Source organism: Solanum lycopersicum, chromosome 4 (assembly GCF_036512215.1).
Source record: "Solanum lycopersicum chromosome 4, SLM_r2.1".
Lineage (NCBI taxonomy): Eukaryota > Viridiplantae > Streptophyta > Magnoliopsida > Solanales > Solanaceae > Solanum > Solanum lycopersicum.
The window spans coordinates 2,342,056-2,366,989 of record NC_090803.1 but is presented as its reverse complement, the minus strand read 5'-3'; the positions used below and the strand labels follow the sequence as shown (position 1 = coordinate 2,366,989).

Here is a 24,934-nt window from a genome sequence, read left to right as displayed (position 1 = left end):
ATATAAACATATAAAGCTTAAACTAAATTCCTCTAATTAAATGAGATTGATGTGGACTTTGATGAAAAAAAAACTCAAGGCTTGTGTCTGTACATAGGAAATAAAATCACGATCTTAAATTCTAAATTCTCCCAAAAAAATAAATAAATAATGGAGATTCTAAATTCTATTTTTTTAATTATTTGAACATAACATAAAATAAAGCTCTTGTTTGACGTGAATAGAACTTTTCGTATTATACAAGGATAATGCATAAATACCCTCTCAATCTATGCTCGATATCTCAGATACACACTTAAAATATATTAAGGTCTCATTACTCTCCTGAACTTATTTTATAAGTAATTTTCTACCTCTTTTTGGCCTACATAATACTAGCTTGAAAAAAATAATCAGCGTTAGGCTCACAAGATAGTGCCACGTAGATAGAAAAATGGTAGAAAATTATTAATAAAATAATTTCAAAGGGTAATAGAAACTTAATATAGTATAAGTGTGTCTCTGATACTTAGGACATAGATTGAGAGGTACTTATGCATTATCTCAATTATATAAAAGAATTAAATTAAATGAACAAGTTATTATAATGATTTACTAATAGATCTCCATAAAATTATGTATATTTTTAAAAATTTTAATCACAAATATTATTTTATAAAAATAAAGAAAAATTAATTTATCAATACAAAGTTTGAAAATATTTTGATATTATGCATATCAAAATGGACCCAAATATCCAGGTAATCATCTCCTCCTGCAGTGTTCAACAAACCTGATGCTTTTATTGCCCCTACAACCTGAGAAAATAACAGAAAGCCCATCACTCCCCAATATATATTAAATAAATAAATAGATAAATTAATTAATTAATTATTTAATAATAAAGATTACTAGAGACCCATGTGAGAGTGAAAAGTCTAAGAGACGGAAGAAAAAAAAAATGTATATATGAGATTGTCAAAAGATTGAATTACTTTTTGTTGGATCCATATTTTTTTAAAAAAATTCTTTTGCAATTTAAAAGGTTAAAAGAAATAATGTAAGGAATTAATGGATTAATTGTTTGATAGGGGTGTATTAGGTAGAACAATATTGGTAATAAATTTCAGTAGTATAATATTTTATAGTAAATTTATGTCTAATAGAACTAGTCCTAGTATTAATTATACATCTACTTTAGTACTATTAATTTGATTAGGTAGAATTTCAGAAAAATGATAGGTACACCAATATGGGATTAATTAGAAAGAGAGGATAAAATTAGAATTTTATAATTATGATTTTAAGTGATAATAACTAAATTTTAAGCTTAATATTTGACTAAACTCGCATCAAAATTTCACTAGTTTAATCGATGAAAAAGTCAAACCGTAAATATATTTTGCATTCAGAAAAAGTTCAAACATCTATAATAATACTTTGACTTTTTTTTATAGAAAAAAAATAAACTTCAATTCAAACGAGGAAAAAAAATTAGGACAAAACTCTAATTGTGATAATAATTTTATCATTATGCCATGACTTTATTTTCTATATAGCTCAAAACATTAATTTTTTTTTTCCTTGTTATAAATTTAAAAGAAAATTATATATTGTTTTAGTTCTCTATTTCTAAAAATATTGAAAAGTGCTTCTCTTTTCGCTTTCTTGATTGGTTTTGTTTGTTTGTTTGCTCTTTAGCTGGTTTTTACTCTCTTCTGGTTTTTTTTGAGCTCAGTGTAGTAATTTTTTATGGTGTAAATATATAATAATGAAGAGAAAACAGTGAACATGCTCTTCATTGTCTAGATTCTTCAACTTAACTCCATGCTTGAGAGCACATGATTGGAGTGATTTTTCATTTTTTTATTCCAAAAACCCCATTGACAGACACTGTGTGAGGAGTTCTTGGAATTTGGGATTATTTTTTTTTTCATCTTTTTAGGACTGCAGTCAAGCCATGCTTGTTGTTCCATGAGGGGGAAAAAAATTGGTTCTTTTTCTTGGGTTTCACTTCTTTCCATCCTCATGATAGTGTGAGGAGAGAGGGGTGGGGTGAAATGATTTGTTTGTTCATTTTCTTGGTGGGTTTTTTGCCTTTAGCACATTTTTAGTGAATTCTTTGCTTTTCCCTATGATTTAAAAAAATGGGGTTTTAAGAAATTACTTGTACTTTTGCAGAAAGCAATGATTTTTAGCTCATTTGTCTATATGGGGTTTCTTGTTTCTTTGTGGTTAGGAGAATTTTGAAGAATATTGAGGAGTATTTTTTTTGTTGTTGTGGTGATGGGTGAGAAGATGCAAAGCCACCATATGTTGAGTGTGAAGGGGAGTGAGCAATTTAACTCAAAGAGAAAGCATAGATTTGTTCCTTCACAGGGTTATCTTCCAAAGCTTTTTGCTTTATGGATTATCTGGTGTACATTTTTTAGCATTGCTTTGTACTTTTATATGGATGCTAATCATAAGGAGAAAAGAAAAGAAGGGCTTGTGAGTATGTGTGATCAAAGGGCAAGGATGTTACAAGATCAATTCAGTGTTAGTGTGAATCATGTACATGCCCTTGCTATACTTGTATCAACTTTCCATTATGAGAAGAATCCATCAGCAATTGATCAGGTTTGTGCTCTTAAATGGTTACAATTTCTCATTTTGCACTGAATAAAGTTGTGAAATTAGTTTAGTTTAGTGAGGTATAAATTTGATTCTCTATAATTCTTGGTGGTATTGTTTTATCTTTTGCAATTTTGATGAGTTTTATTTGTCTACATATTGTGTCTTGTGAATATTTTGTCTTTGCTTGGCTCAATATTTTAACAAAGAAACAAGTATGTCACAGCTTATCGAGGACATGACTTTAAAATAAGACCTTGTGGAGCATATGGATTAGGGGTAGAAGTTTAGTATGTAGGAGTGCATTGTCTTGTTGTTTGTCCATACTACTAGTAGTAGTATTACTCTTGTAGTTTCTTGCTCTTCAGTTTTTGTAGCTATAGGTTGTTTCGAGTACTTCCATTGCTTCTTTATTCTTGACTATTTTTTCTTGAGTGGTGGTTTCTATCGGAAACAACCTCTCTACCTCTGAGGTTGGGATAAGTCTGCGTACACACTCTACACTCCCCTCCCCAGTCTCAACCGGGTATGTTGTTGTCGTAAAGAGTATGCCTCAGTTGTCAGCTGTGTGAATTGTCGATAGGTGTTTTGCTCCATTTGGACTCTGATTCTCTTTACTGAAACTGCAGAGTACTTTTGCTGAGTACACTGCTAGAACTGCCTTTGAGAGGCCACTATTAAGTGGGGTGGCATATGCAGAGAGAGTTTTAAACTCAGAAAGGGAAGAATTTGAGAGAGAACATGGATGGACTATTAAAACAATGGAAAAAGAGCCTTCACCAATTAGAGATGAGTATTCTCCAGTTATATTTTCACAAGAGACGGTTTCCTACATAGAATCACTTGATATGATGTCAGGAGAGGTAATGAATTAGTTCAGAAAGTTCCATGGATTTTAACTTTTTGTTAGTTGTGCTAGCTTATTTTATTGGACTGTTCTTTTCCCTGGTTCATTCAGGAGGATCGCGAAAACATCTTAAGAGCTAGGGCCAGTGGGAAGGCAGTTCTTACGAGCCCCTTCAGGCTTCTGGGTTCTCATCACCTTGGTGTTGTTTTGACATTCCCTGTTTACAGATCCAAGCTTCCGGAAAACCCGACGGAGCATGAACGGGTTGAAGCCACTGCAGGGTAAGCTTGTGTCAACGTCGTTTTCTAATTGGATGAATTTGTAGCATGCTCGATGGTCTTAAGATATTTGCTCATCATTTTTTGCTTTAGAAAAGTTCAGTTTATTTGGTTTTTGCATGGACGCCTAATGCCAGTCATCATTTTGTCTCAAACTTAGAGCATTTGATCCTTCTGCTTCTCACTCCCATAAGCCGGCTAATGGAAATATATGTAGCTTAAGTCAGATTCTTAAAGATGTAGGCGTAGTCTTATTTGCCGTGCTAACCACGTAGAAGGGATGAGTCATCTATTCTTTGGGTCTTGCAAGATTTCTCTCAGTAACCATTATTCATGTGCATTTGTTTTAGTGCATATTACTTGAAGACATGTTTTTGGTCAATTACCAGGTGATGGGTGAGATTGGGCAGGTTCTGCTGCTATTTGGTAATAGTTTCATCTAGCTCTTTAACTCAACGCAGGTATCTTGGTGGAGCCTTCGATGTTGAGTCTCTCGTTGAGTGTCTACTTGGGCAACTTGCTGCAAATCATCCAATTATTGTAAATGTCTATGATGTTACAAACTCTTCTGATCCTTTAATCATGTACGGACACCAGAACCCCAATGGTGATGCCTCACTAAAGCATGTGAGCAAGCTTGATTTTGGTGATCCATTTCGTAAGCATGAGATGATTTGTAGGTAAGTGCTCATCCTTCTTTGATAGCAGGTGCTCTGTGTAAGAAAGCTCAAACTTCGATGTGGAGCCTTGATATGTTTGTGCCTTTGCAGGTATCTTTACGAAGCTCCTATATCTTGGGGTGCAGTGACCACTGCAGTTTTCATTTTTACCATCTTCCTCTTAATTGGCTACACGGGTTACAAATCTGCAAGCCACATTAATAAAGTAGAGGATGATTTCCATAAAATGCAGGAGCTAAAGGTTCAAGCTGAAGCAGCTGATGTTGCCAAATCCCAGGTCTCTTAACACCTTTTTCAATTCGAGGTTCTTTATTCCATTAAATTGATCTTGAGATGTTTACGTGCATTTTCTGTTTTGCTAAATCCAGTTCTTGGCTACTGTTTCACATGAAATAAGAACTCCTATGAATGGAATCCTAGGTAAGGAGCTATTCTCATATTGATTTGCAGTATTATCTCAATAGCAATTTAACTAAATGCGGTACATCTAACTTTTAAGCGCCTGCTGTATGATTGTGAATTCAGGAATGCTTGCTCTGCTCTTAGATACGGATCTCAGTTCAACTCAAAGAGATTATGCTCAGACTGCTCAAGATTGTGGGAAGTCACTGATAAGATTGATAAATGAAGTGCTTGATCGGGCCAAAATTGAAGCGGGCAAGTTAGAACTTGAGGCAGTTCCATTTGACCTTCGCTCTATACTGGATGATGTTCTCTCTTTATTCTCTGATGATTCAAGGCGCAAAAGTCTTGAGGTACGCCCTTGAACATTCATAAGTTCCTTTATTCTCATGCACAAAGTAATTTATTGTTGTTGTCTGTTGGTTTACGTGTTAAACTGAGCCACTATGTCTTCAACTACTAATTTCTTTCGCTTCTGCTGCCTGTTACCTTTGGATTTCAATTGCTCCTCGTGCTGCTTCCTGACATGAAATGATTTATTGGGAACTGAAGTTGGCCGTCTTTGTTTCTGATAAAGTGCCTGAAATTGTTATGGGGGATCCAGGAAGATTCAGACAAGTGATAACAAATCTGGTGAACAACTCTGTCAAAGTAAGTTAAACAGGCAATCTTCTCATCCCTGAACCATAAGCACAAGTCCCTCTTTATGCTATTGGAAACTAGGAGGTAAAAAGAAAGGGATAGGAAAAGATGGAAATGGAGAAATAAATTTTAAAATTTTCCTTTAATTTGTGGAATGTGAAATTTCTGAGAAAGTTAAGATTTACCTTCTGTGTTGTCTGCTTTCTATTTTAATGTTGCATTCAAACAAGGAAATAGTAACCTTTAGAACTTCACTATTTGTTCTTTCTGAATCATTATGATCACCAAAAGTTTATTCTTTGACAGTTCACTTTACAAGGGCATATATTTGTTCAAGTTCATCTGGTAGAACTAAACAAAGATGGTGACAAAAAGGATACCTGCTTGAATGGAGGAACTGAAAGTGTTATTTCTTCTAGTGCTTTTCATTTCAAGACCTTAAGTGGTTACGAAACTGCTGATAGCCAGAACACTTGGAACACCTTCAAGCACATAATTGCTGACAATGGGTTGGACTATGAATCTGCAACTAAGGTGGTGAATGATGATCTCTCTCGGGATGTCACTGTAATGGTTAGTGTTGAGGATACTGGAATCGGGATCCCTTTAAAAACACAAGAACGAGTTTTTACACCATTCATGCAGGCAGACAGTTCAACTTCTAGAAAGTACGGAGGAACTGGTATTGGGCTAAGCATTAGCAAGTGTCTCGTCGAGCTGATGGGCGGTCATATAAGTTTCATTAGCCGTCCCAAGATTGGAAGTACATTTTCTTTCAGTGTTAGCTTCCTAAGATGCGAAAAACATGCTCTTGGTGATCTGAAAAAATCTCATTCTGATGATTTGCCTACATCATTCAAAGGTCTAAATGCTATTATAGTCGATAAAAAGCCTGTAAGAGCTGCTGTAACTGGATACCATCTGAAGAGACTTGGTATTCGGGCAGAAGTTGTCAGTAGCATCAAGAGAGCTGCAGCCACTCTTGGGAGAAATGTTTCTGTTGTTTCCAAGTATGTTTTCATCCTTTGGCAAACTCTTTGCTATTGATACTCTGTAGACTGTAAGTGATTCAGAACTGCAAGCATGTATTGCTTAGATCAATCTAACTTTGAGGCTTTGAAGGACACATTACTATTAATGTTATCTTAGACAAACTGTAAGCAAATGCCTTTGGCCATTGTAGGCACTCTACAGGCTTTGTTTGAGTCGGTGGTTGGGAAATAGACCGTTTGTTTTTTTATATGGATAGGTCCAAGTGCCGTATCTGCATGGTATTAGAGCCAGTTTCATCCCTTTGTGGGCTCCTGGTCCACACTCTGGTTTGGCCTGGGTGTGAAGGGGGGTTAGAGTAAGTTAAAGTTTCACATTGGTTGGGGAATCGACCGGTGGTTTGCTAAATATGGACTTGGACAATCCTTCCCTCATGAGCTAGTTTTTTTGGGTTGTGTTAAGCCCAAGTGCCTTATCTTTTACAGTCTTGTGTAGTAAAATGGAATTTAATCGACAAGAAGAGAAAAAGGAGTTCCAAATTGCAGATAATTGATAACAAAAAACATTTACCTAAGGATTGACTGAGGTTTGATTTTCTTCTGTTCAGTGATAAAAGAATTCATGTTCACCAATGTACGTTTCCAGACATATATGTACTAGTATTTTTCATTCTTGCATTTCTGCGCATTTCACCTGCCAGCTATTATCACCTAAATATATAGTAGCAGAAGGCAACATAGAGGAAAACATTTAGGTGTAGAAATATATCCAAATCTGTCATTTATGTGACAATGATCTTAAAATGCCACTAGGACACCATTTTTTTTAAATTCAGTTCCCTGCATGAGGAGTTCCAGTGTTTAGCAAGATGTTCAAATCTAGTGGAGAATAGCCTAAATAAAAATGCTGATATCCCCCTCAAAAGGGGAAAACAATGAACTGGAATATTGATACATTAATTTAAATAAGCATTTGTTATCTTGCTGCAGTGAGAGGAAGCTGGACATAATTCTGGTCGAGAAGGACTTGTGGATATCTGAAGATGTTGACCTAAATTTACACTTTCCAAACATCAATCAAAATGGACACGTGTACAAGTTACCTAAGATGATCCTTCTGGCGACTAATATCACCAACGCTGAACATGAAAAGGCTAAAGCAGTAGGTTTTTCAGTGATAATGAAACCTCTTAGAGCCAGTATGCTGGCTGCATGCCTTCAGCAGCTAATTGGAACTGGAAACAAGAGTCGAGGAAAAGATATGTCCAATAGATCTCCATCCCTTCGTGGCCTACTGTGTGGTATGAAAATTTTGGTGGTTGATGATAATAGAGTAAATCGCAGGGTTGCTGCTGGTGCACTCAAAAAGTTTGGGGCCGAGGTAGAGTGTGCTGAAAGTGGGAAAGCTGCTCTTGCATTGCTGCAGTTACCGCACAATTTTGATGCATGCTTTATGGATATTCAGATGCCAGAAATGGATGGGTATGTTCGAAACTTCTCATTTCCTGATCTAATGATTTTCTTCATAGTAGTTCTACTTACAAGTTTGTGACGAGCAAATTCGAATTATGCCATCTTTAAGTTGAAGCATCAGTATGTCTGTGTTGGCAGTAGAAAATTCAAAATGTGCTGTGTCAATAACAGTCTTCACATTCTGTTCTGTATTGGGACCAAATATTATTCTACTGGACTTGTGGAAGGTAAAAGGTGCTTTTGATTGCAGAAATGATTTTAATGTGCTTTATCCACAGTTAAGCCTTGTTTCAATTCTAGCTTTATAAAATATTTACTAGTTTTAAACTAATACCCATTCTTGTACCCAAGTCCTGGTTTGTACACCGTAACTATAGGAATTTAAGTCCCCTGCTGTAGTATATTGACATATTATCTTTAATCAACGAATCTGAGATAAGATAATTGCTGATAGACAACTTTTTTGTTTCTGAAAGGAAACAATGCAGCTTTTAAAGTCATATATTACAAAATTCAGTTTTAGCTCTCTGCTAACAAATAAATATATACAGACTGGTCAGTGAATTTGGGTTGCTTACCAATGTTGGTCATTGATGATTACAGAATTCGAACAATTGAAACTTACCTCAATAAAAAATGAACAAAACTTTAATTCTATTTGAAACTTGGAGAAAACTCTGATGAGAGAGTTAAATGGACAACATTCTTTTGTAACTAATACTTTCTGGAGTTTTAATCCCGACTAGACTGTCAAGACTTGTACCATCTCACCACGGTCCACCCAAAATTCAGTTGTTTGCTTTTCTTCTCATTTTGCACTTTGTGCTTCACTAAAGGATCTCTTCTGAACTGACATAAGAGAAGAACCTCTTATATACTCGGTAATGCCTTAGAAAAAGTGTTGGCTATTATTCTTGTGTTGCTTACCTCCTCAAGTATTGAGCTTAATAATCAAAAGGGGGGCTGTTGTTTGGTTGAGTCAAACTTGGAAATTTTGCTGTTTATCATTCGTCATATGGTTGCTGTCATTTGAGAGTTCCGACATTTAAGAATATGCTCGCAAATGACAGCAACCATATTTTAACCAGAAGTCTGATTCTCTTTGTTGTGTACATAGCAACTGAGATGATCAATGTTAACTTGTGTATATATTGACCATGTCTAGTGTCTGCATAGCTTCTGTATCAATCACAGGTTTAGGAACTTCTTTGAAACTGTTGCTTGTCGTTGGTGCATGTCGACCTACTTGCTAATACAGCAATGTTGATTGGATTTCACTTGAATGGCAAATGCTATTTCACTCATTTGTACACCTCTTTGTTCAGAACTGCACTTTTGGGTATTGAGATTCTGTGCATATTGAACTTCACTTCCTCTAGGAATACAGGTTTTACTAAACAAAAAGATTGTCTTTAGGACAATGTGGTTTTGTACCAAGGGAAAGAAAAGAGTGACTGAACACGAACATCCAAAGAAACTGAAGTACAAGTTTTTTAAAACTAATGCTTTTGAAATTGCAGGTTTGAGGCTACACGTCGAATTAGGGAACTAGAGAGCATTGCAAATGAACAACAGAATGGAGTGTCGAACTGTGATGGAGGTACAAAGAGGCGCAGGTGGCACATGCCGATATTGGCCATGACTGCTGATGTTATTCATGCCACATTAGAGAAATGCCTCAAGTGTGGGATGGATGGTTACGTCTCAAAACCATTCGAGGAAGAGAATCTTTATGAAGCTGTATCCAAGTTCTTTGAATCCAAGCCTAACTCGGACGAATAGCTAAGTACACCTATTCTACTGCTTTTGCTGCACCTCTCGGCTGAAACGGACTACCAGCAAATTTTCAGCATCCTGCTGGTGCATATTCTTGTTTGACTTGTTCTAGTGTATGGACATGATTAGCCACATTTAGCAAGTGATTAACATCTAACCAGTTTAGACCTCTGACATGATTAGCTTCTTAAGTATATATTGTTGTATGTATACTGCAAAAGAGCTTCTATCCCTCTCTTGTATGTACATTTAAAAGGGGAGAAGAAGTCAAAGCTGTATAATCTTGAAAATTTGGGTGAAATTTCACCATGTGTTTTGGCCATAGAATTTGGGAAATATTTATACCCATAAGTTTTAAAAACACTGTAAGTTTGTATTACGAGTTAACTGGATGATCGTTACAACAAAAACAAATAGTGTCCATGACACTAGAGCAATGAGGTAATTTGGAGTTAGTGCAACAAGTATCATTACATACATCGTGAAACAGACGAAGCACATGACTTTATTACCTTGAGCTAATTTTCATCAATAATCATATCATTATTTAGTATTCACTAAATCTTTCATCATTATTTTGGTGTTCACGTAAAAAATTATGTAATATTATGCAAACAACTATAATAGAGGGTGTTTTTGTAAAAAATAAAAGTTTGTAAAATTTTAATTTTCAAAAGATCTCAAATAATGAGATTTGACCCAACTACTAGAAAAAACTAGTATTTAAGAATTTGGGATATTTACTAAAAATATTTTTCAAATAATAAGAAATTGTATCGACAAACATTATTTGCTAAATTTTTTCTCAAATATTATTTGGGAATTCTATGACTAAACGGGCCCTAAATATGAATCTATTGTCTATTGAATTGTATTTGGTATATTATTTAACCTGATTTGACTTTTTTATCGTAATGAAATAAGAATTTTTGTCAAGAAGATTAAAAATACAAAAAAAACTACATATACATACGTACAATAACAAAAAAAAAAGGTTTACCTTTTATATATATATATGTATAATTTCCTTTTAGATATTTTTACCCTTTTAACTTAAAATTAAATATATTTTTGGAGAAAGTCATTTTTGGATCTCTATATTCTTCCATCATACTAAAAATAATTAAATGCATCAATAATTATTGAGAATCTCATAGTCAATTATGTACTACGAAATCCCTATGTACTACAATTCCTACCCAAATAGTACATTAATCATTAAGTAGATTGGATGACCCATAAAAAAAAAAATTCAATTATGTTTTAAAAATAACAATTATGACATAAACAGTAAAAAATAATTTTTGAATCACATTATATTCTTGTTGGTGTATTATAATAAAAATATACTCCATCCATAAATATTACTCAATGCTCCTTTCAATTCTATTCATTTGATAAATATTTTCTAAGTCAATATTTTTACTTTACATTTTTGACAAATCAAGAAAGAATAATTTATTTTTTTCTATTATATCATCAATTTATCAAGTTAAAATTTAACAACTAAAAAAGAATAAAAAAAATAATATATCATTCAAATATTAAAAAATACTATAATAAACAAATAAAAATAAAAGAAGAAATTATATAATATATTGTAAATTATACAAATATCTATTTTCTTGAAAACTTAAAGTTATATTATTTTTAAAGTCTATAATTATAATAATGTAATGATTATTTAAGTACAAAGACAAAAGAACACTAAAAGAGAATCATCACAAAATTTGATACGAAAGGAGTAGTTTTTAAGCCTGGATATATAATTTCATAATGATTTTAAATTTATATATACTATTCAAAAATTATAATTGCATATCACAAATTTCTCCAAAAAAAAAAAGCATGATATTATTCTTAAAAAAATTTAACACTTAACTCATAAATTTATATTTTGTAAAAAAAGAATTTCATATCATTTTAAAATTTTCAAGAAAAGATACTCATGCTCACTAATCACTATGAAATAAGATTGTTTGCACTATATGAAAGTAATATACATTAAAGAATAATTAGTTACTACTGAATCTATATATTTCGTGTATTTAAAAATTGACAATCATAAACATGTATTTATAAAAAAGTAACATTAAAACAATTACTTATTCATATAATATCTTAGGATATTTGGATATCTTGTTTATTAACATGATTTGCTCTTTCAATAAGATTGAAAAGAGTAATAGCTTTCATATCTTCTCCATGTTTATAAAAATAAAAATGTACGATTTATAATTTTTTTAAAAAATTATTTTACGTCAAGTCAAATTATATCACATAAATTAATACTGATTATGAAGGGAATAATATCTTTGACCTTACTACTTCATAGCTTGCGCGTTAGGTTTGCATGTAACAACCAAATTTTACATGTAAAACGAGTCCGTGTAGACCAAAACAAAGAAGCGTATACAAGTTTGATTCCTTTGAATTCTATTTTTTTTTAATATATAACTTTTTTTTTCTCCATATGTTTCATTTATGTAGCACTTTTCTTATATTTTATTTTAAAAAATATTGACATTTTTTTACATTGGACAGTTGGAAAAAGATTTTTAGTCTCACGATTATTAACAAAAAAAAAAAAAATTGTTTTGATTTTTGTGATACACGACTCAATATACTACCTTTATAATTAAATATTGTGTGTTTCTTAGTTCCTTTATATATAAAAAAATATTATCCTCATACATGGAGTAGTTAATTTATTTTTTAAACAAATGATCACTCATTTGTTTTTGTATATATAAATATCACAAGATTTGCTAAACTATTAATTATCTATAATATAAACAAATTACCCAACTTTGCTTTAAGTATCACATAAAGTAATTTTTTAATTATAAAAATTTAAATATACACTAAAATAAGGTTAGTCCACCGACCAGTTTTTTTGTCTTGTCTATTTTCTCCTGTCAAAATTAAGCCAACCTTTCAATTATTTTATTTTTTATTTTTTCAACCTAACATCTTTAGTCAAATAAAAAAAAAATTAAAATAAAAATCTAGTCTAAACAAATCTTCTTATATTAGCACCCCTTTTTTTCCCCATTCCTATTCAACACTTCACAATTTTTCTTAGTCAATATTCAATTTAGCTCACACGTTCATGAAATATTTTACTATTAAAATTATAATACATAATTGAAAGTACTATACAATTCAATTATATTAAATATTGAAAGTTGAACCGCGTGACATCAATAAACTCACATATATATACACATTAACTCCCTACAAACTTACCAAAATCTCATTAATTTCTATAACTTGCAAAGAATAAAATCATATAACAAAACTCATTTTTTTTCCAATTTCTTTTTGTTGTTTGTAACATAAAAATACAATGATTTCAACATGGAGGAAGAAAAGAGCATCAAAGAGGAGTAACACAAAGAAACAAATTGAAGAAAAAACCATGGAGTTGTTAATGGTTCCTAGCCATTTCAAGTGTCCAATTTCATTAGATTTGATGAGTGATCCTGTGACGTTGTCGACGGGGATCACGTACGATCGTGTGAGTATCGAGACATGGATCGAAAACGGAAATCAAACATGCCCCATCACTAAAAAATTGTTGAACACACTTGAGCCAATTCCTAATCACACCATGAGGAAAATGATCCAAGAATGGTGTGTTGCGAATAAAGAATATGGGATCGAGAGGATCCCAACTCCAAGAATCCCCGTTACCTCATCAGAGGTAACGGGGATTCTTAGAAAGATCGAGTCTTGCTGCAAATTGCAGCAAGGCTCAGAGTCTAGTCGCGAACTAGTAATGAAAATGAGGAATATGATAAAGGAAAGTACAAGGAATAAACGTTGCTTTGTTGCAAATGGTGCAGGGAAGATGTTATCATCTACACTTGATTGTTTTACGGAGAAATCATCCGTTTACGAAGTTGAAACGATGGAAGAAATTATATCAGCTTTGACAATATTATTGCCTCTAGATAGTGAGTCCAAGTCGATTCTTGGATCAAAATCATCTTTAAATTGCATGATTTGGTTCTTGAAATGTGGAAGTTTATCGAGCCGGAGAAATTCAGTGTTTTTGCTTAAAGAAATCATGAGGATGGAAGAAGTATGGAGAGTTGAAGAGTTATTAAAGATTGATGGAGGTTTAGAATCATTAGTGAAGTTAATAAAAGAGCCAATTTGTCCTACAACTACAAAAGCTTCTTTATTAACAATTTACCATATGGTTAATTCATCACAATTATCAAATGACAAAGCAAGATCAAAATTTGTTGATTTGGGGTTAGTGGAATTGCTTATAGAGACACTTGTGGATTGTGAAAAGAGCATATGTGAAAAAGTATTGGGAATTTTGGCTAGACTTTGCAACTCACAAGAAGGGAGAAAAAGGGCTAATAATTATGCCTTAACTATTCCTGTTTTGATCAAGAAATTATTGAGAGTTTCAGATTTAGCAACTGAATTTTCAGTTTCAATATTATGGAAGTTATTAATTGGGAAGAATGATAATGTTGTGCTTATTAATGAAGCACTTCAAGTTGGTGCATTTCAAAAGCTATTGTTACTAATACAAGTTGGTTGTGGTGAAAATACTAAGGAGAAGGCAAGTGAGTTGTTGAAATTGTTGAATTTACATAGAGGTGAGGTAGAGTGTATTGATTCTTTGGATTTGAAGAACCTAAAGAGGCCATTTTGAACATTTAGTTTAGTTGAAATTATGTGTATACATTCACTTTTCATATGTCAATATACAAAATTTAACAAGGAATGATAAGTTATGAATATTCTTTTGGATATAACTTTTCTTTTGTTTTACTTGTAGAAGCTTATGTTGAACATTTATGTTGTTGGAAAATGGGTAATTTTCTAGTGACTTTGTATAACAATTCACTCCCTCGATTTTAGTGTTGACGTACCAATTATGTTTTGAATTGTCTTTTATTATCACTTAGAACTTGTTGGGATGATCTTAATTAGGATTCAAGGAGGTTGAGATGAGTTTTTACTGTGCTGTGAATGTTAGATTGAATCTTTCACAATCGCAATCAATAGAAAGGCTAGTTTGATTATTGTGCTTAGTGATCATGAAATAGGAGGCGCGATCTTACCATTGCACTCGTAATACCTTGATCATGATTAACCATTTGTTATTTCTTTTAAATTTTTATGCACATTGAGCTATATTTAAAGATAATAAATACGTATAAAGCGTGAGACTAGTAGTACAATGTAAAACTTGTGGGAGTGAAGTATAATTTACATAAAATTTAACCCGTTTGAGAAATATTAACCCGAATTCAATTTTTCAATATGCAAATTACAGTGTTTCAGTAACAAGGGGTTTTGAGGTACTCATCAATGGAGAAGAGAAAATTTGTAGTGAAGGAACTTCTCAAGGACAAGAAACTCTGGTTCGCTTCATTCCTCATTGTCTGGGCTGCTGCTCTCCAGGTAATTTCAATTTTCAAGTATGCTTTGGTAAATAAATCTTAGTAGCAAGGTTGATTGACTATTTCAATTTTCACCTTGTTGGCGAGGTATCGATTCCTTCACTTTGTAGTATCTTCCTCCAATTTGTGTAATTTGTTGGGCAGGGTCACATGATGTGGTTGCAGAGGCAAGATTCTTTCAAGGACAAGTTTGGGAACCTAAAAAATGAAGGCATAGATCAACAGGAGCTGGCAGATAATCAATGAACCCGGTAACTACTTGTGAGATTGAATTCGGATAATCTGATCTTAATCTTTTGATTCTGGAATATGACTTGTATAACTTTTTGTTTGAGATGAGTAAAAAGGAAGCTGTTTTTTTTTCATGTAACTTTGGTGTATGGGTCAGCTTATGCTTACCTCGACTAATTCCATACGACACTTGTTGAACTCACCTAGTGTTTTTGCTACATGAGACATTATGGTTCTCAATGCACTTTATTGAACACTAGGCTTTTTAGTCCACTCCCTTGGGTGCTGATTTTGTTGTACTCTTATGTGTGCATTTTTGTGATTTCCTTTTGAATGAAGTATCAATATGAATGAAATATCTTCAATACCTATTAATGGTTTAATAAATTCATGCATTTAAGGCACCTCTGATCTGCGATGACGTTTGTCATGATATTGACATGAAAAATGGTGACTGTTATATGAAAGGAACGTTTTGTATCCTTTAAGGACAGGAAATGCTAATAAGAACTTATTGGTACATTTGATGATTCTCTCAATGGCCTGTCTAAACTGTACATAAATGATAACGCCAATATGTCTTTGAACTCATGCTTGATTTTTTCTAGTTGTGTTGTCAATTGCCAAAAGCTACATTTACCTGCTGGAGCGTAATGCACAAAGCACAACTGAAGCGTGGGTTTATTGAAGTAAAAAACTGTAATTATATGAGTTTATGTGGGGACAATATGGAAACCGTATTCCTTCTAAACAGTCTTGGCCTTCGGTTTTGTAATCAAGTCTAGTTGGGAAATACTCATGTGTCTAGTGGCCGAGTAAGCCACATTTCCCTAGTTGGGAAACCATAAAACCTTGAGTGAAATTTTATGGAAAAACACATTTGGCTTCAATATGTGTCTATACATACACATAATCGATAACATTCAACCAAAAGAGAAAAAACAGTTAGATTCAAAGTGAAACAGGAAGTAAGAATGTCATTTTTCATACAAAGGAAGTAACAAATAACTTAGAGCAGCAAAAGCAGTGGTAGCAACAACTGTACAGACATCTCATTTCCCTTTCACCATAGAAAGTTAATCTTAAACGGTATCGTTTCTTCTCCAACATACATCATGAAACTTAATGGGCAGTTTCACGGTTAAAGCCTCAGCCAGGAAAGGGGGAAACTCCCACTGTGCTTTTTCACTTATCACCCTACAAAGTTAGGAGTTTCTTCTACTTGCTGAATAAAGAAGCCAAACATGCCACTAAACCGAGGGAAAATATACATATAAAATATATTCAAGCCTTGTATTGTTTATTTATATCTTCTCAAGAAAATATAATTTGCAACAAGGAAAAGATTCAAGCATAGATGCAAGATTACTCGAACACATTACAGTAATTTATTGCAATCAACCATGAAAATAACACGGAATGATCAGTAGCGGGCTTAAGTTCTTTCCTTCTGTTCCCTTTTGGAATTGTAAAGTTTTAATTTTCACTGTGAAAATTAATTTAATGGGTTACTACCAAAATCAGTTGCTTATATGATATCTGCATTTCCTTTACAATATCGTAGTTAAGGCCAAACATGTTTTTCCTGATTAATTTTTTTAAAAAAATGTTTTTAAGTAGTCCAAAGATGTTTCTTTTCTAATCTATTCAGATCTCCTTTACTGAACGATTTGATATTTTGATTATAATAATTAGTCAGCATATTACTGCTGCTTTTGTTTCTGCTCGACATTTAAGTTCTACATTTTGACTGATATATATATATATATATATATACACACACACACACACACACACACACTTTTTTAAATCTCTGGGAATAAGGCAATGATTGCATATGCGCTATACACATATAGAGGTAATATTCTTGAAATACTGGGAATAGTCATAGATGATATGGTATTTTACTCTTGAAGCAGTTTGAGATTTTGTTCAGTTTGCAGCATGTGGTGATATTTCCTCTTGAATTCATTGCTTAGGTTGATAAGTTGTAGGTGTTCTTGATATAAATGTTGTCTAAAACTCTTAGTGTCATTAACTAGACTTTTTAATGCTCAAATCGGATTATCCGTTTTACTGGTTTGCCCTATATAAGCAAATGGTTGCTCCAAAGTCTCAATTTAGAAGGGTCTGACCTCAACACTTTAGGTTTCTTATCATTAGCATATAGTTCCACAAGATATAATGTCCATCATAAATCAACATCGTCTTTGTTTTGGACTTGAAATATGATATAAGCTTCAAGCCTACGTTCCTCATAAACAAGCTTTAAGATCATCTATACATTGATTCTTATCTTCTTTCTTTTCCTTTACATGGTTGCAGTAGTACTAGAAAAACAGTCGAGAGCAATACTGGAAACGGCACCACAAAGAGAAGGTTCAGTTGCTTACTGCTCACAGATGATAGATCCTCCACTTTTTGGATCCTGAACTCTCATTAGTTACTTCAATGTACGTTTTATCAGACTCTCAATCCTCAGGTCACTTGTTTATGAACTCACGTTTGGTTCGTCTTATGATGACAATTACGTCTTCTAAGATGCTATGAGGTAGTCTACTTTTGATATGTAAATGAAGGACTAGAAGTTCTGCTAAACCAACATTTGATATTGTTATCTTATGTTTTGGTTTATTTAGAGAAAGAAGGGGGATTCTTCTTTGCATTAGGTGATTTACTTTGTAATAACTAAGTTCACCCTTTGACAAAATTGAAAGCATTGTTATTTAATGATATGTTCATTCTCAATAATTCCTTTTTGATTTTGAGCTTGGCTTAATGATTTCCTTCAAGGTTCAAGCAATTTATGTAATACATTAGTTAGTTATAAAAGAACAATGTTATTGGTTTTTTTCGTCTTACACAGTGTAAGGTTTACATACGTCCCACCCTCTCGAGACCAGAGGAGGACCCGTGTGGTGGATTCGGGTGCATATGCATTCACTAACTTTGAAGAAAAACTTAGTATACATATATATGTATATACCTTGAAGAAAAGAAGACTTATAATCTTTGTATTTATAAAATGTTTCCGGTGCATCCTAGGGTGGTGTACTCGAAGGTGTGGCCTAGTGGTCAATGAAGTGGTTGAGAATCCTTAGATTTCAGTGGAAATAAAATATACTAGGTGATCTTTTCTATTGATACTTGTTGTGGGTGGGAGGTGACAGCCTAAACAGGTATCTCGTGGAATTAGTCGAGCTGAGTGAAAGTTGACTCGGACACTGCTGGCTTTAAAAAAAATTGTTTCTTGTCATTGAAATCTCTGTAAAATTAAAGACAAAACCAATTTGTTTTATTTAGCATAATCAAAAAGTTCGTTGCAACATATGGATCATTTTTCAAACCATTAAAGGTAGTATAAAATTGATCGTTTTATTTTATTTTTATAAACACTAATAATTACTCAAAAAAGCATTTGATGAAAATTTCGTCACTTTGTGTAACCAAAATTCCCCACTTTTTATTAACAAGAAAAAGCAACAAAAAATAAAATGTAGAGAGAAAATGGGGCCAAAATCCCATCAAATCTAATCAAGAAAATCATAACAAATGCTAATCATGAAAATTAGCTGTTATTGCCAAAAATCATTCCCCTTTTTCTTGGGTGAAAATAATCATTTACCTAGATTTGCTTTGCTGGATTTTATATAAAATAAAATAAAAATGTTTAAAAGATAATAAATATTAATTAATTTCTAATTTATTTTTTAAAATTCACTACCATAATGAATTGTACTATTTGCACCGCGGAAAATGAGCATGATAGACATAATTTTTATTTATTTTGTAGTAAAAACAAAAGATTCCTATGATGATAATATCATTAAGGGATAATAGCAATTTTAGTCCCTCGATATTCGACTAAGCGCATTTAATAATTAATTGAAATGTGTGGTTATATTTGTGCTAGTATTATTTTTAGAATAATATTACCTTCAAAAAAGAATTAATAACATAAATTTATCATAGCACATGAGTAATTAATGAGTAGAATAATTAATAATCATAATAAATTTGTGAACATATACTACTAGAAAAGGGATCAAAAGTATATATTTCAATTTTCAATCAATTAAAGATTAAATATGATTAGCTAAATAACAATAGAATCAAAATAGGAATTTACCAATAGCGAAGGAGGTATCAAAAGTACTATTAACCTTATTATTATTAATTATAAATGCCCTGTGTTTTTTCGAATCTATTTACGTACTATTAGACATTTGACATATGTAATTTTTCTTCAAAAAGTAATAATTAGCTTAATGGAAATGTTAAATCAGTTTGACTAATAATTACTAACGGGTTAATTACTCTCTCCGTTCGGTATTGTTTGTCATGGTTTTTTATTTTTAGAGTCAAACTATAAAAATTTTGATTAACATTTTAAGATGAATTTTTTCATCATAGTAATATGCAAAAAAATTGTTATTTATAGTACTTTTCATATAGTATGAGAATATCTAATTTTTTTGTTTAAAATACCGAATTAATGGGCTCTAATTTACTTTTAAAAATTAGTTAAATTGACTTTTAATAAGTGTAAAATGATAAACGTTTTCGGACGGAGGGAGGACTAATTGGGTAACACAAGTTGTAAATTGTCTTGAAACAGAAAATCCGTGTAGCACAAGTTGTAAAGTGCATGCAAAATTAAGTCAAATGATTAAAAAAAAGTCAATATTGAAACATTAATGAAACTATTTTGTCAATATTTCATTTCATAATAAGGTAATTTTTTCATGCTTTAGCTTCCTAATAAAACAATATGTTTGGCTTAATTGATTAAACATAGCTGATAAGTATATCTATGATAACTGATAAAAGTTTGAAATTAATTTATAAATAAGTAATTATGTGTTTGAATCGAAATGTTGATTTGATTATAAATATCTTAATATTTTTAGTTTCCTGTTAAATGGTTGAGACACCATGTCTTTATTTTATGTTTTCCGTTATTTGCCTTAGGGATTGTAAAAGGGTAATAAAATTTATTCGTATCGGATGTTTATGTTAAGTTAATATATGTATGTTATGTGTTTAAATTTATAGTTTATTTTATTTCATTAAATCACGTAATAATAAAAATTGCATTGATTTGGTATAAACGTCTGGTGTGATAAAACTATTTTTGCATGAAACAAAAAGTGTTAAAAAAATTAATTTTAGAAAAGTTATTCCTAATTAACAGAAAAAAGTAAAGAGATAAAATAATTAAAATAATATATATATATATATATATATATATATATATATATATATATATATATATATATATATAAAGACAAGATTTTATATTAATAATAAAAAATCAATACATACGTACCCAACAAGTATACTATGAAAGAGAAAACTACAGTATAAAAAACCTATAGTATATAAATACGAGGATATTAACTCCTAAGTATTGCAAGAAATGGTTGGAGTGTTAGTGGTAGAGCCGTCAAAATGAGCTTATGGGGTCGGCCTAATTCAATTAGTTATTGGGATGGAGTTGGGATAGGATTTTTTTAGCCATTCTAAACCTAGGGCTTATAAGCCCGGTCCATAAAAGTCTTTGAGGCTTTATCGAGGCCGGGTCAGGGTCGGCCCATGGGCCAATTTTTTTTATTAGGATAACTTATAATAATCTAACTAGTATATAATTTAATGGGCAACTTTCACATATAACAAACAAAAAAATCATATTTGTATAATATAGCAAACTTTGCATAATTGCGCTCCATAGCAAACATAAAAACTGTATAATTCGCTATACATATAAAAGTGTATAATTCGCTGGCCTAAATTGTATAATTCGCTGGCCTATTTCGCTGCAATTGTATAATTAGTTTTGCATACAGTTGAATCGAATTAAAATGTATGTATATTGCATAATTATAAGTGTATAGCAAGAAGATATATGTTTTTCTCGCTTTATACAAAAACAGAAACACAATATATACACTTCTGTTGTATAAAACTAGAAAAAATTGTATTTCACTGCAATTGTATAATCTTTTGGCCTTTTTCTCTGCAATATTTGAAGTAAAATGTTTGTAAATTATATAATTAAGTGTATAACACGAAGATATACATTTTTGCATGTGTATATACAATGTTCTCTCGCTTTATACAAAACAGAAACAGAAATTATACACTTTTGTGTATAAAGCGAGAGAGGCGATAATGGGAGAGTGGCGAGCGAGACTTCTGGGAGAGATACGCCTGGCAATTTTTTGCCAACGTTTGCTATGGAGCACAATTAAATCAAACCCTAGCTATTCAATTTAATTTAGGTTATTAGTTTGCTATTTTATACAATTTTTCCTAATTTAATTACTTAAATACACACTATGTTGTAATATTACGAATCTTATCAGATTTTGGTACATCCATATACATATATCTCCGAATATATGGACTCAAAATTAGGTGAATATGCTTTAGATACACTCTATCAAAGTAGATTCACGTATATCTAAAATGCATATACAGAATCTCGCACCCTCGCCTTCCTCAACTCTTGCTTATCACTTACTTATCTCACTCACGTATCTAGTATGTGAAATACATGTTAATTACACTAGACTTTTTTGTGGTGTCATTAAAATAACACAATTGTTAGTCATATTTGATTCGAAATCTTCTCATTTTCTTATAGAACTATAAGTTTGAAAAGAAAAAAATAAAAATAAAGAAGGGCCAGCCCGCCCCAACCCTCGGCCTTTCAAGAGTTTGGTTGGGTTGAGCATATTCAGACCTTTCCGAATAAAGGGTTAGCCCGTCCCAGGCCTTTAAATTGCTTGGTATGCGAGGCTTGGGCCGATCCTTTTTGACAGCTCAAGTTAGTGGTATGTTTGAATTATTTATTTTTTAAATTCTATACATGAAACATAGTAGAAATTCCCAAATTTTCTTTCATTCCTTTTAAATAGTATACACTGCTAATTCAATTCGTCAATTCTAGAAGTTTCTACAATTTCATTCAATTACATAGCATTCTTCTTCGTGAAATACTAATAGTCATGATAAATTCAATATATAGATGATCAAATGATTTTATTGAATTTTAGTGTATATCACCAAGTATAAACAAACATATCTAATCAAATAAGCTAGAATTGTTTTTATTTTATTTATGCATACTTATTGTTGTAGTACAATAATTTTCAAATGAGATGAAAACATGAATTAACTTCGCATAGTAATATTGTTATTTATAAAAATAAGCATTACTTCTAGCTAATAAACATATCACCTACATATTTAAGATATATTACCTTGGATGTTGTTTTAAAAACTCTATTTTAATACAAAATTTAAGTTATTTATTTTAAAATTCTAGAATATTTTTTTTCTTTTTATTATAAGTTTTGGACCTTTTTTTTTATAACAATCTTCAATATCATATTAAGTGAAAAAAATATATCACAAAATTTACCATTAATTTCTTTTTTGAGCCTCAATAATTTGGATGTCTAAAAATAAAAACTTTATTAATTTCGCCCTCAAGCCATTTATGTATAGAATTATACTAAACATATTTTTAGTATATTAAATATATGTAACAAAAAAAAATTAAACCCAATAAATTAATAAATAATCATAAAATTTCAAATCTTAACCCATAATATTAAAATATTGTAACTGGGTGTTTACGGGTCGGTTCGGATCGATTATTGGTCAAAATCAAAACTAAACCAACTTAATCGGTTTTAAAATTATCAAAACCAAACCAACTATAATATATATTTATCGGTTTGGTAGTTATCGGTTTCGGTTTGATTCGATTATTCGGTTATTAACCATATAAAAAAATAAAAGAAAAAATTAATTTAAAATGTGAAGAAAGTGACAACAATTCATTCAAAACAAAAAAAATAAAATTAGAATGACATAAATTATTGAACTTTTAATCACTGAAATTATTAGGATTAAAGCTTTAAATTCACTATGTTGTCTTAGAAGAAAGAGACATTAACATTTTCAGTCCCACGAAGAATTCTCACACGCTCCTATATATAAAATCAATAAAATAAATGTTTTCACCTTGAATATTTTTACTTTCAATAATTAAATTATAAAGAAATTATAATGAAAACATATATAAGATTGTTTATAAAAATAATATATTAAGTATGTATATTAATAAAATATGTGTATATTATATAATTCATCAGTTTTATTCAGTTCAGTTTTTTTTTCCGAATAAAACCATAACCAAATCAAATAATATCAATTTTCAAAAATTTCAGATCAAATCCAAATAAAATTGATTTTAATTTAATTTCTTAATTTAAAACTATTTTTATCCAAACCGTGAACACCCCTAATTCCAACCATGACTCTTTATATTTATCCCCAAATATTACTTTGCCTTTTTTAAATTACTTTTTTTTTAAGTACATAATCTCCCTACAAAAATAAAATTTTATTATTTTATGTATATATTAACATTTAACATAAATTTCAAAAGCCAAAGACGGCCGCCTCCATAACTCCGAAAGCATTGGCCGAAATTGGCGGGAAAAATCAACAGTTGAAACCTAACAACTACGCCTGACGTGGGCCCCTATTTAAATGATCAGACGGCTATCATTCCTTCACTTTCCCATTGCTTTTTATAAAGAGATAAAAAAGAAAGACTCTGTTTTCCACTTCTACTCAAAATAATAAATTCCTCTTTTTCTTCCATTTCACTAAAAAAAAAACCACAAAAAAATGGTTAGTATACAAATTAAATTTTTATATTTATATGTTTTTAATTTGATGATATTCGTTATTGTTTTAGATTTTAAACTGTAATCAGATCTTAAATTTTCAAATTCAATGATGCGATTGTTGTTGTTTTTTGTGAAGCTAATCGGAGGTGAAATTCGAGTGAGGAGTAAAGTAGATTGGATTGAGAATTTGCTTAATATTAAGTTTTTCGAATCGTGTGGATATCACAGAGAATTGAGAAGAAATGAGAAGAATATGTTTTGTATCGATTGTAATCTCTGTTTCTGTAAGCATTGTGTATCTTCTTCGTCGCATTGCTTCCATGAATGGCTTCAAATCTGCAAATACGTTTATCATGATGTTGTTAGACTTCATGAGATTCAGAAACATCTAAATTGTGCGGAAATTCAGGTATGTTTTTTTGTTTAATTTGAGATTCAAATTACGTAAATTTTGATTAGTACAGTATATAATACATTTTTGAAGTTGATCTAATTCAATTTAAAAAAATATTAGTCACATTAATCAATTAATTTGTCAATTCATGTAATTTTTAATTTTTGGTTTTTGTGTGTGTGAAAAATGAGTTTTGAGTTCTATACCCACTAACCCTCTAAAAAGAAGCAATCATGTTTTAAATTTATTTATAAGATAAATATTGATGATGATTTAAAATGTTAATTACCTTGATATTACATATTATAGTTTAATATTTTTTTGGTAGAATTAAGTCTTATTAAATAATAATTATTATTATTAAGGTAAATTTCTATGATAGATATTGATTGGTGATTTAAAATGGTACTTAACTTACATGTAGAATAATTACATGTAAAATAGTGATATTGATTGGTTTAAAATGGTAATTAGCTTAGATCACATATTC

At 31.3% G+C, this 24,934-nt stretch overlaps 3 protein-coding genes across 3 annotated transcripts; all 3 read left to right on the top strand.

Moving 5' to 3' along the window:
* The first annotated feature begins 1,565 nt into the window (after positions 1 to 1,565).
* LOC101262506 (histidine kinase 4) lies at positions 1,566 to 10,040 on the top strand. Its single transcript, XM_004236874.5, has 11 exons — positions 1,566 to 2,598; positions 3,222 to 3,455; positions 3,551 to 3,720; positions 4,179 to 4,397; positions 4,488 to 4,674; positions 4,766 to 4,817; positions 4,923 to 5,152; positions 5,352 to 5,450; positions 5,748 to 6,451; positions 7,421 to 7,912; positions 9,424 to 10,040. The coding sequence occupies exons 1-11, from the start codon at positions 2,266 to 2,268 to the stop codon at positions 9,683 to 9,685; spliced, it is 2,982 nt and encodes a 993-aa protein (XP_004236922.1). The 5' UTR covers positions 1,566 to 2,265; the 3' UTR covers positions 9,686 to 10,040.
* Positions 10,041 to 12,744: 2,704 nt separating this feature from the next.
* On the top strand, positions 12,745 to 14,460 carry LOC101262803 (U-box domain-containing protein 21). Its single transcript, XM_004236875.5, has one exon. The coding sequence runs from the start codon at positions 13,029 to 13,031 to the stop codon at positions 14,355 to 14,357; it is 1,329 nt and encodes a 442-aa protein (XP_004236923.1). The 5' UTR covers positions 12,745 to 13,028; the 3' UTR covers positions 14,358 to 14,460.
* A 389-nt stretch (positions 14,461 to 14,849) lies between these two features.
* On the top strand, positions 14,850 to 18,093 carry LOC101263103 (uncharacterized). The gene is made up of 3 exons (XM_004236876.5): positions 14,850 to 15,112; positions 15,256 to 15,362; positions 17,668 to 18,093. Exons 1-2 carry the CDS (start codon positions 15,020 to 15,022, stop codon positions 15,355 to 15,357), a joined length of 195 nt encoding a protein of 64 aa, XP_004236924.1. The 5' UTR covers positions 14,850 to 15,019; the 3' UTR covers positions 15,358 to 15,362; positions 17,668 to 18,093.
* The last annotated feature ends 6,841 nt before the right edge of the window (positions 18,094 to 24,934 follow it).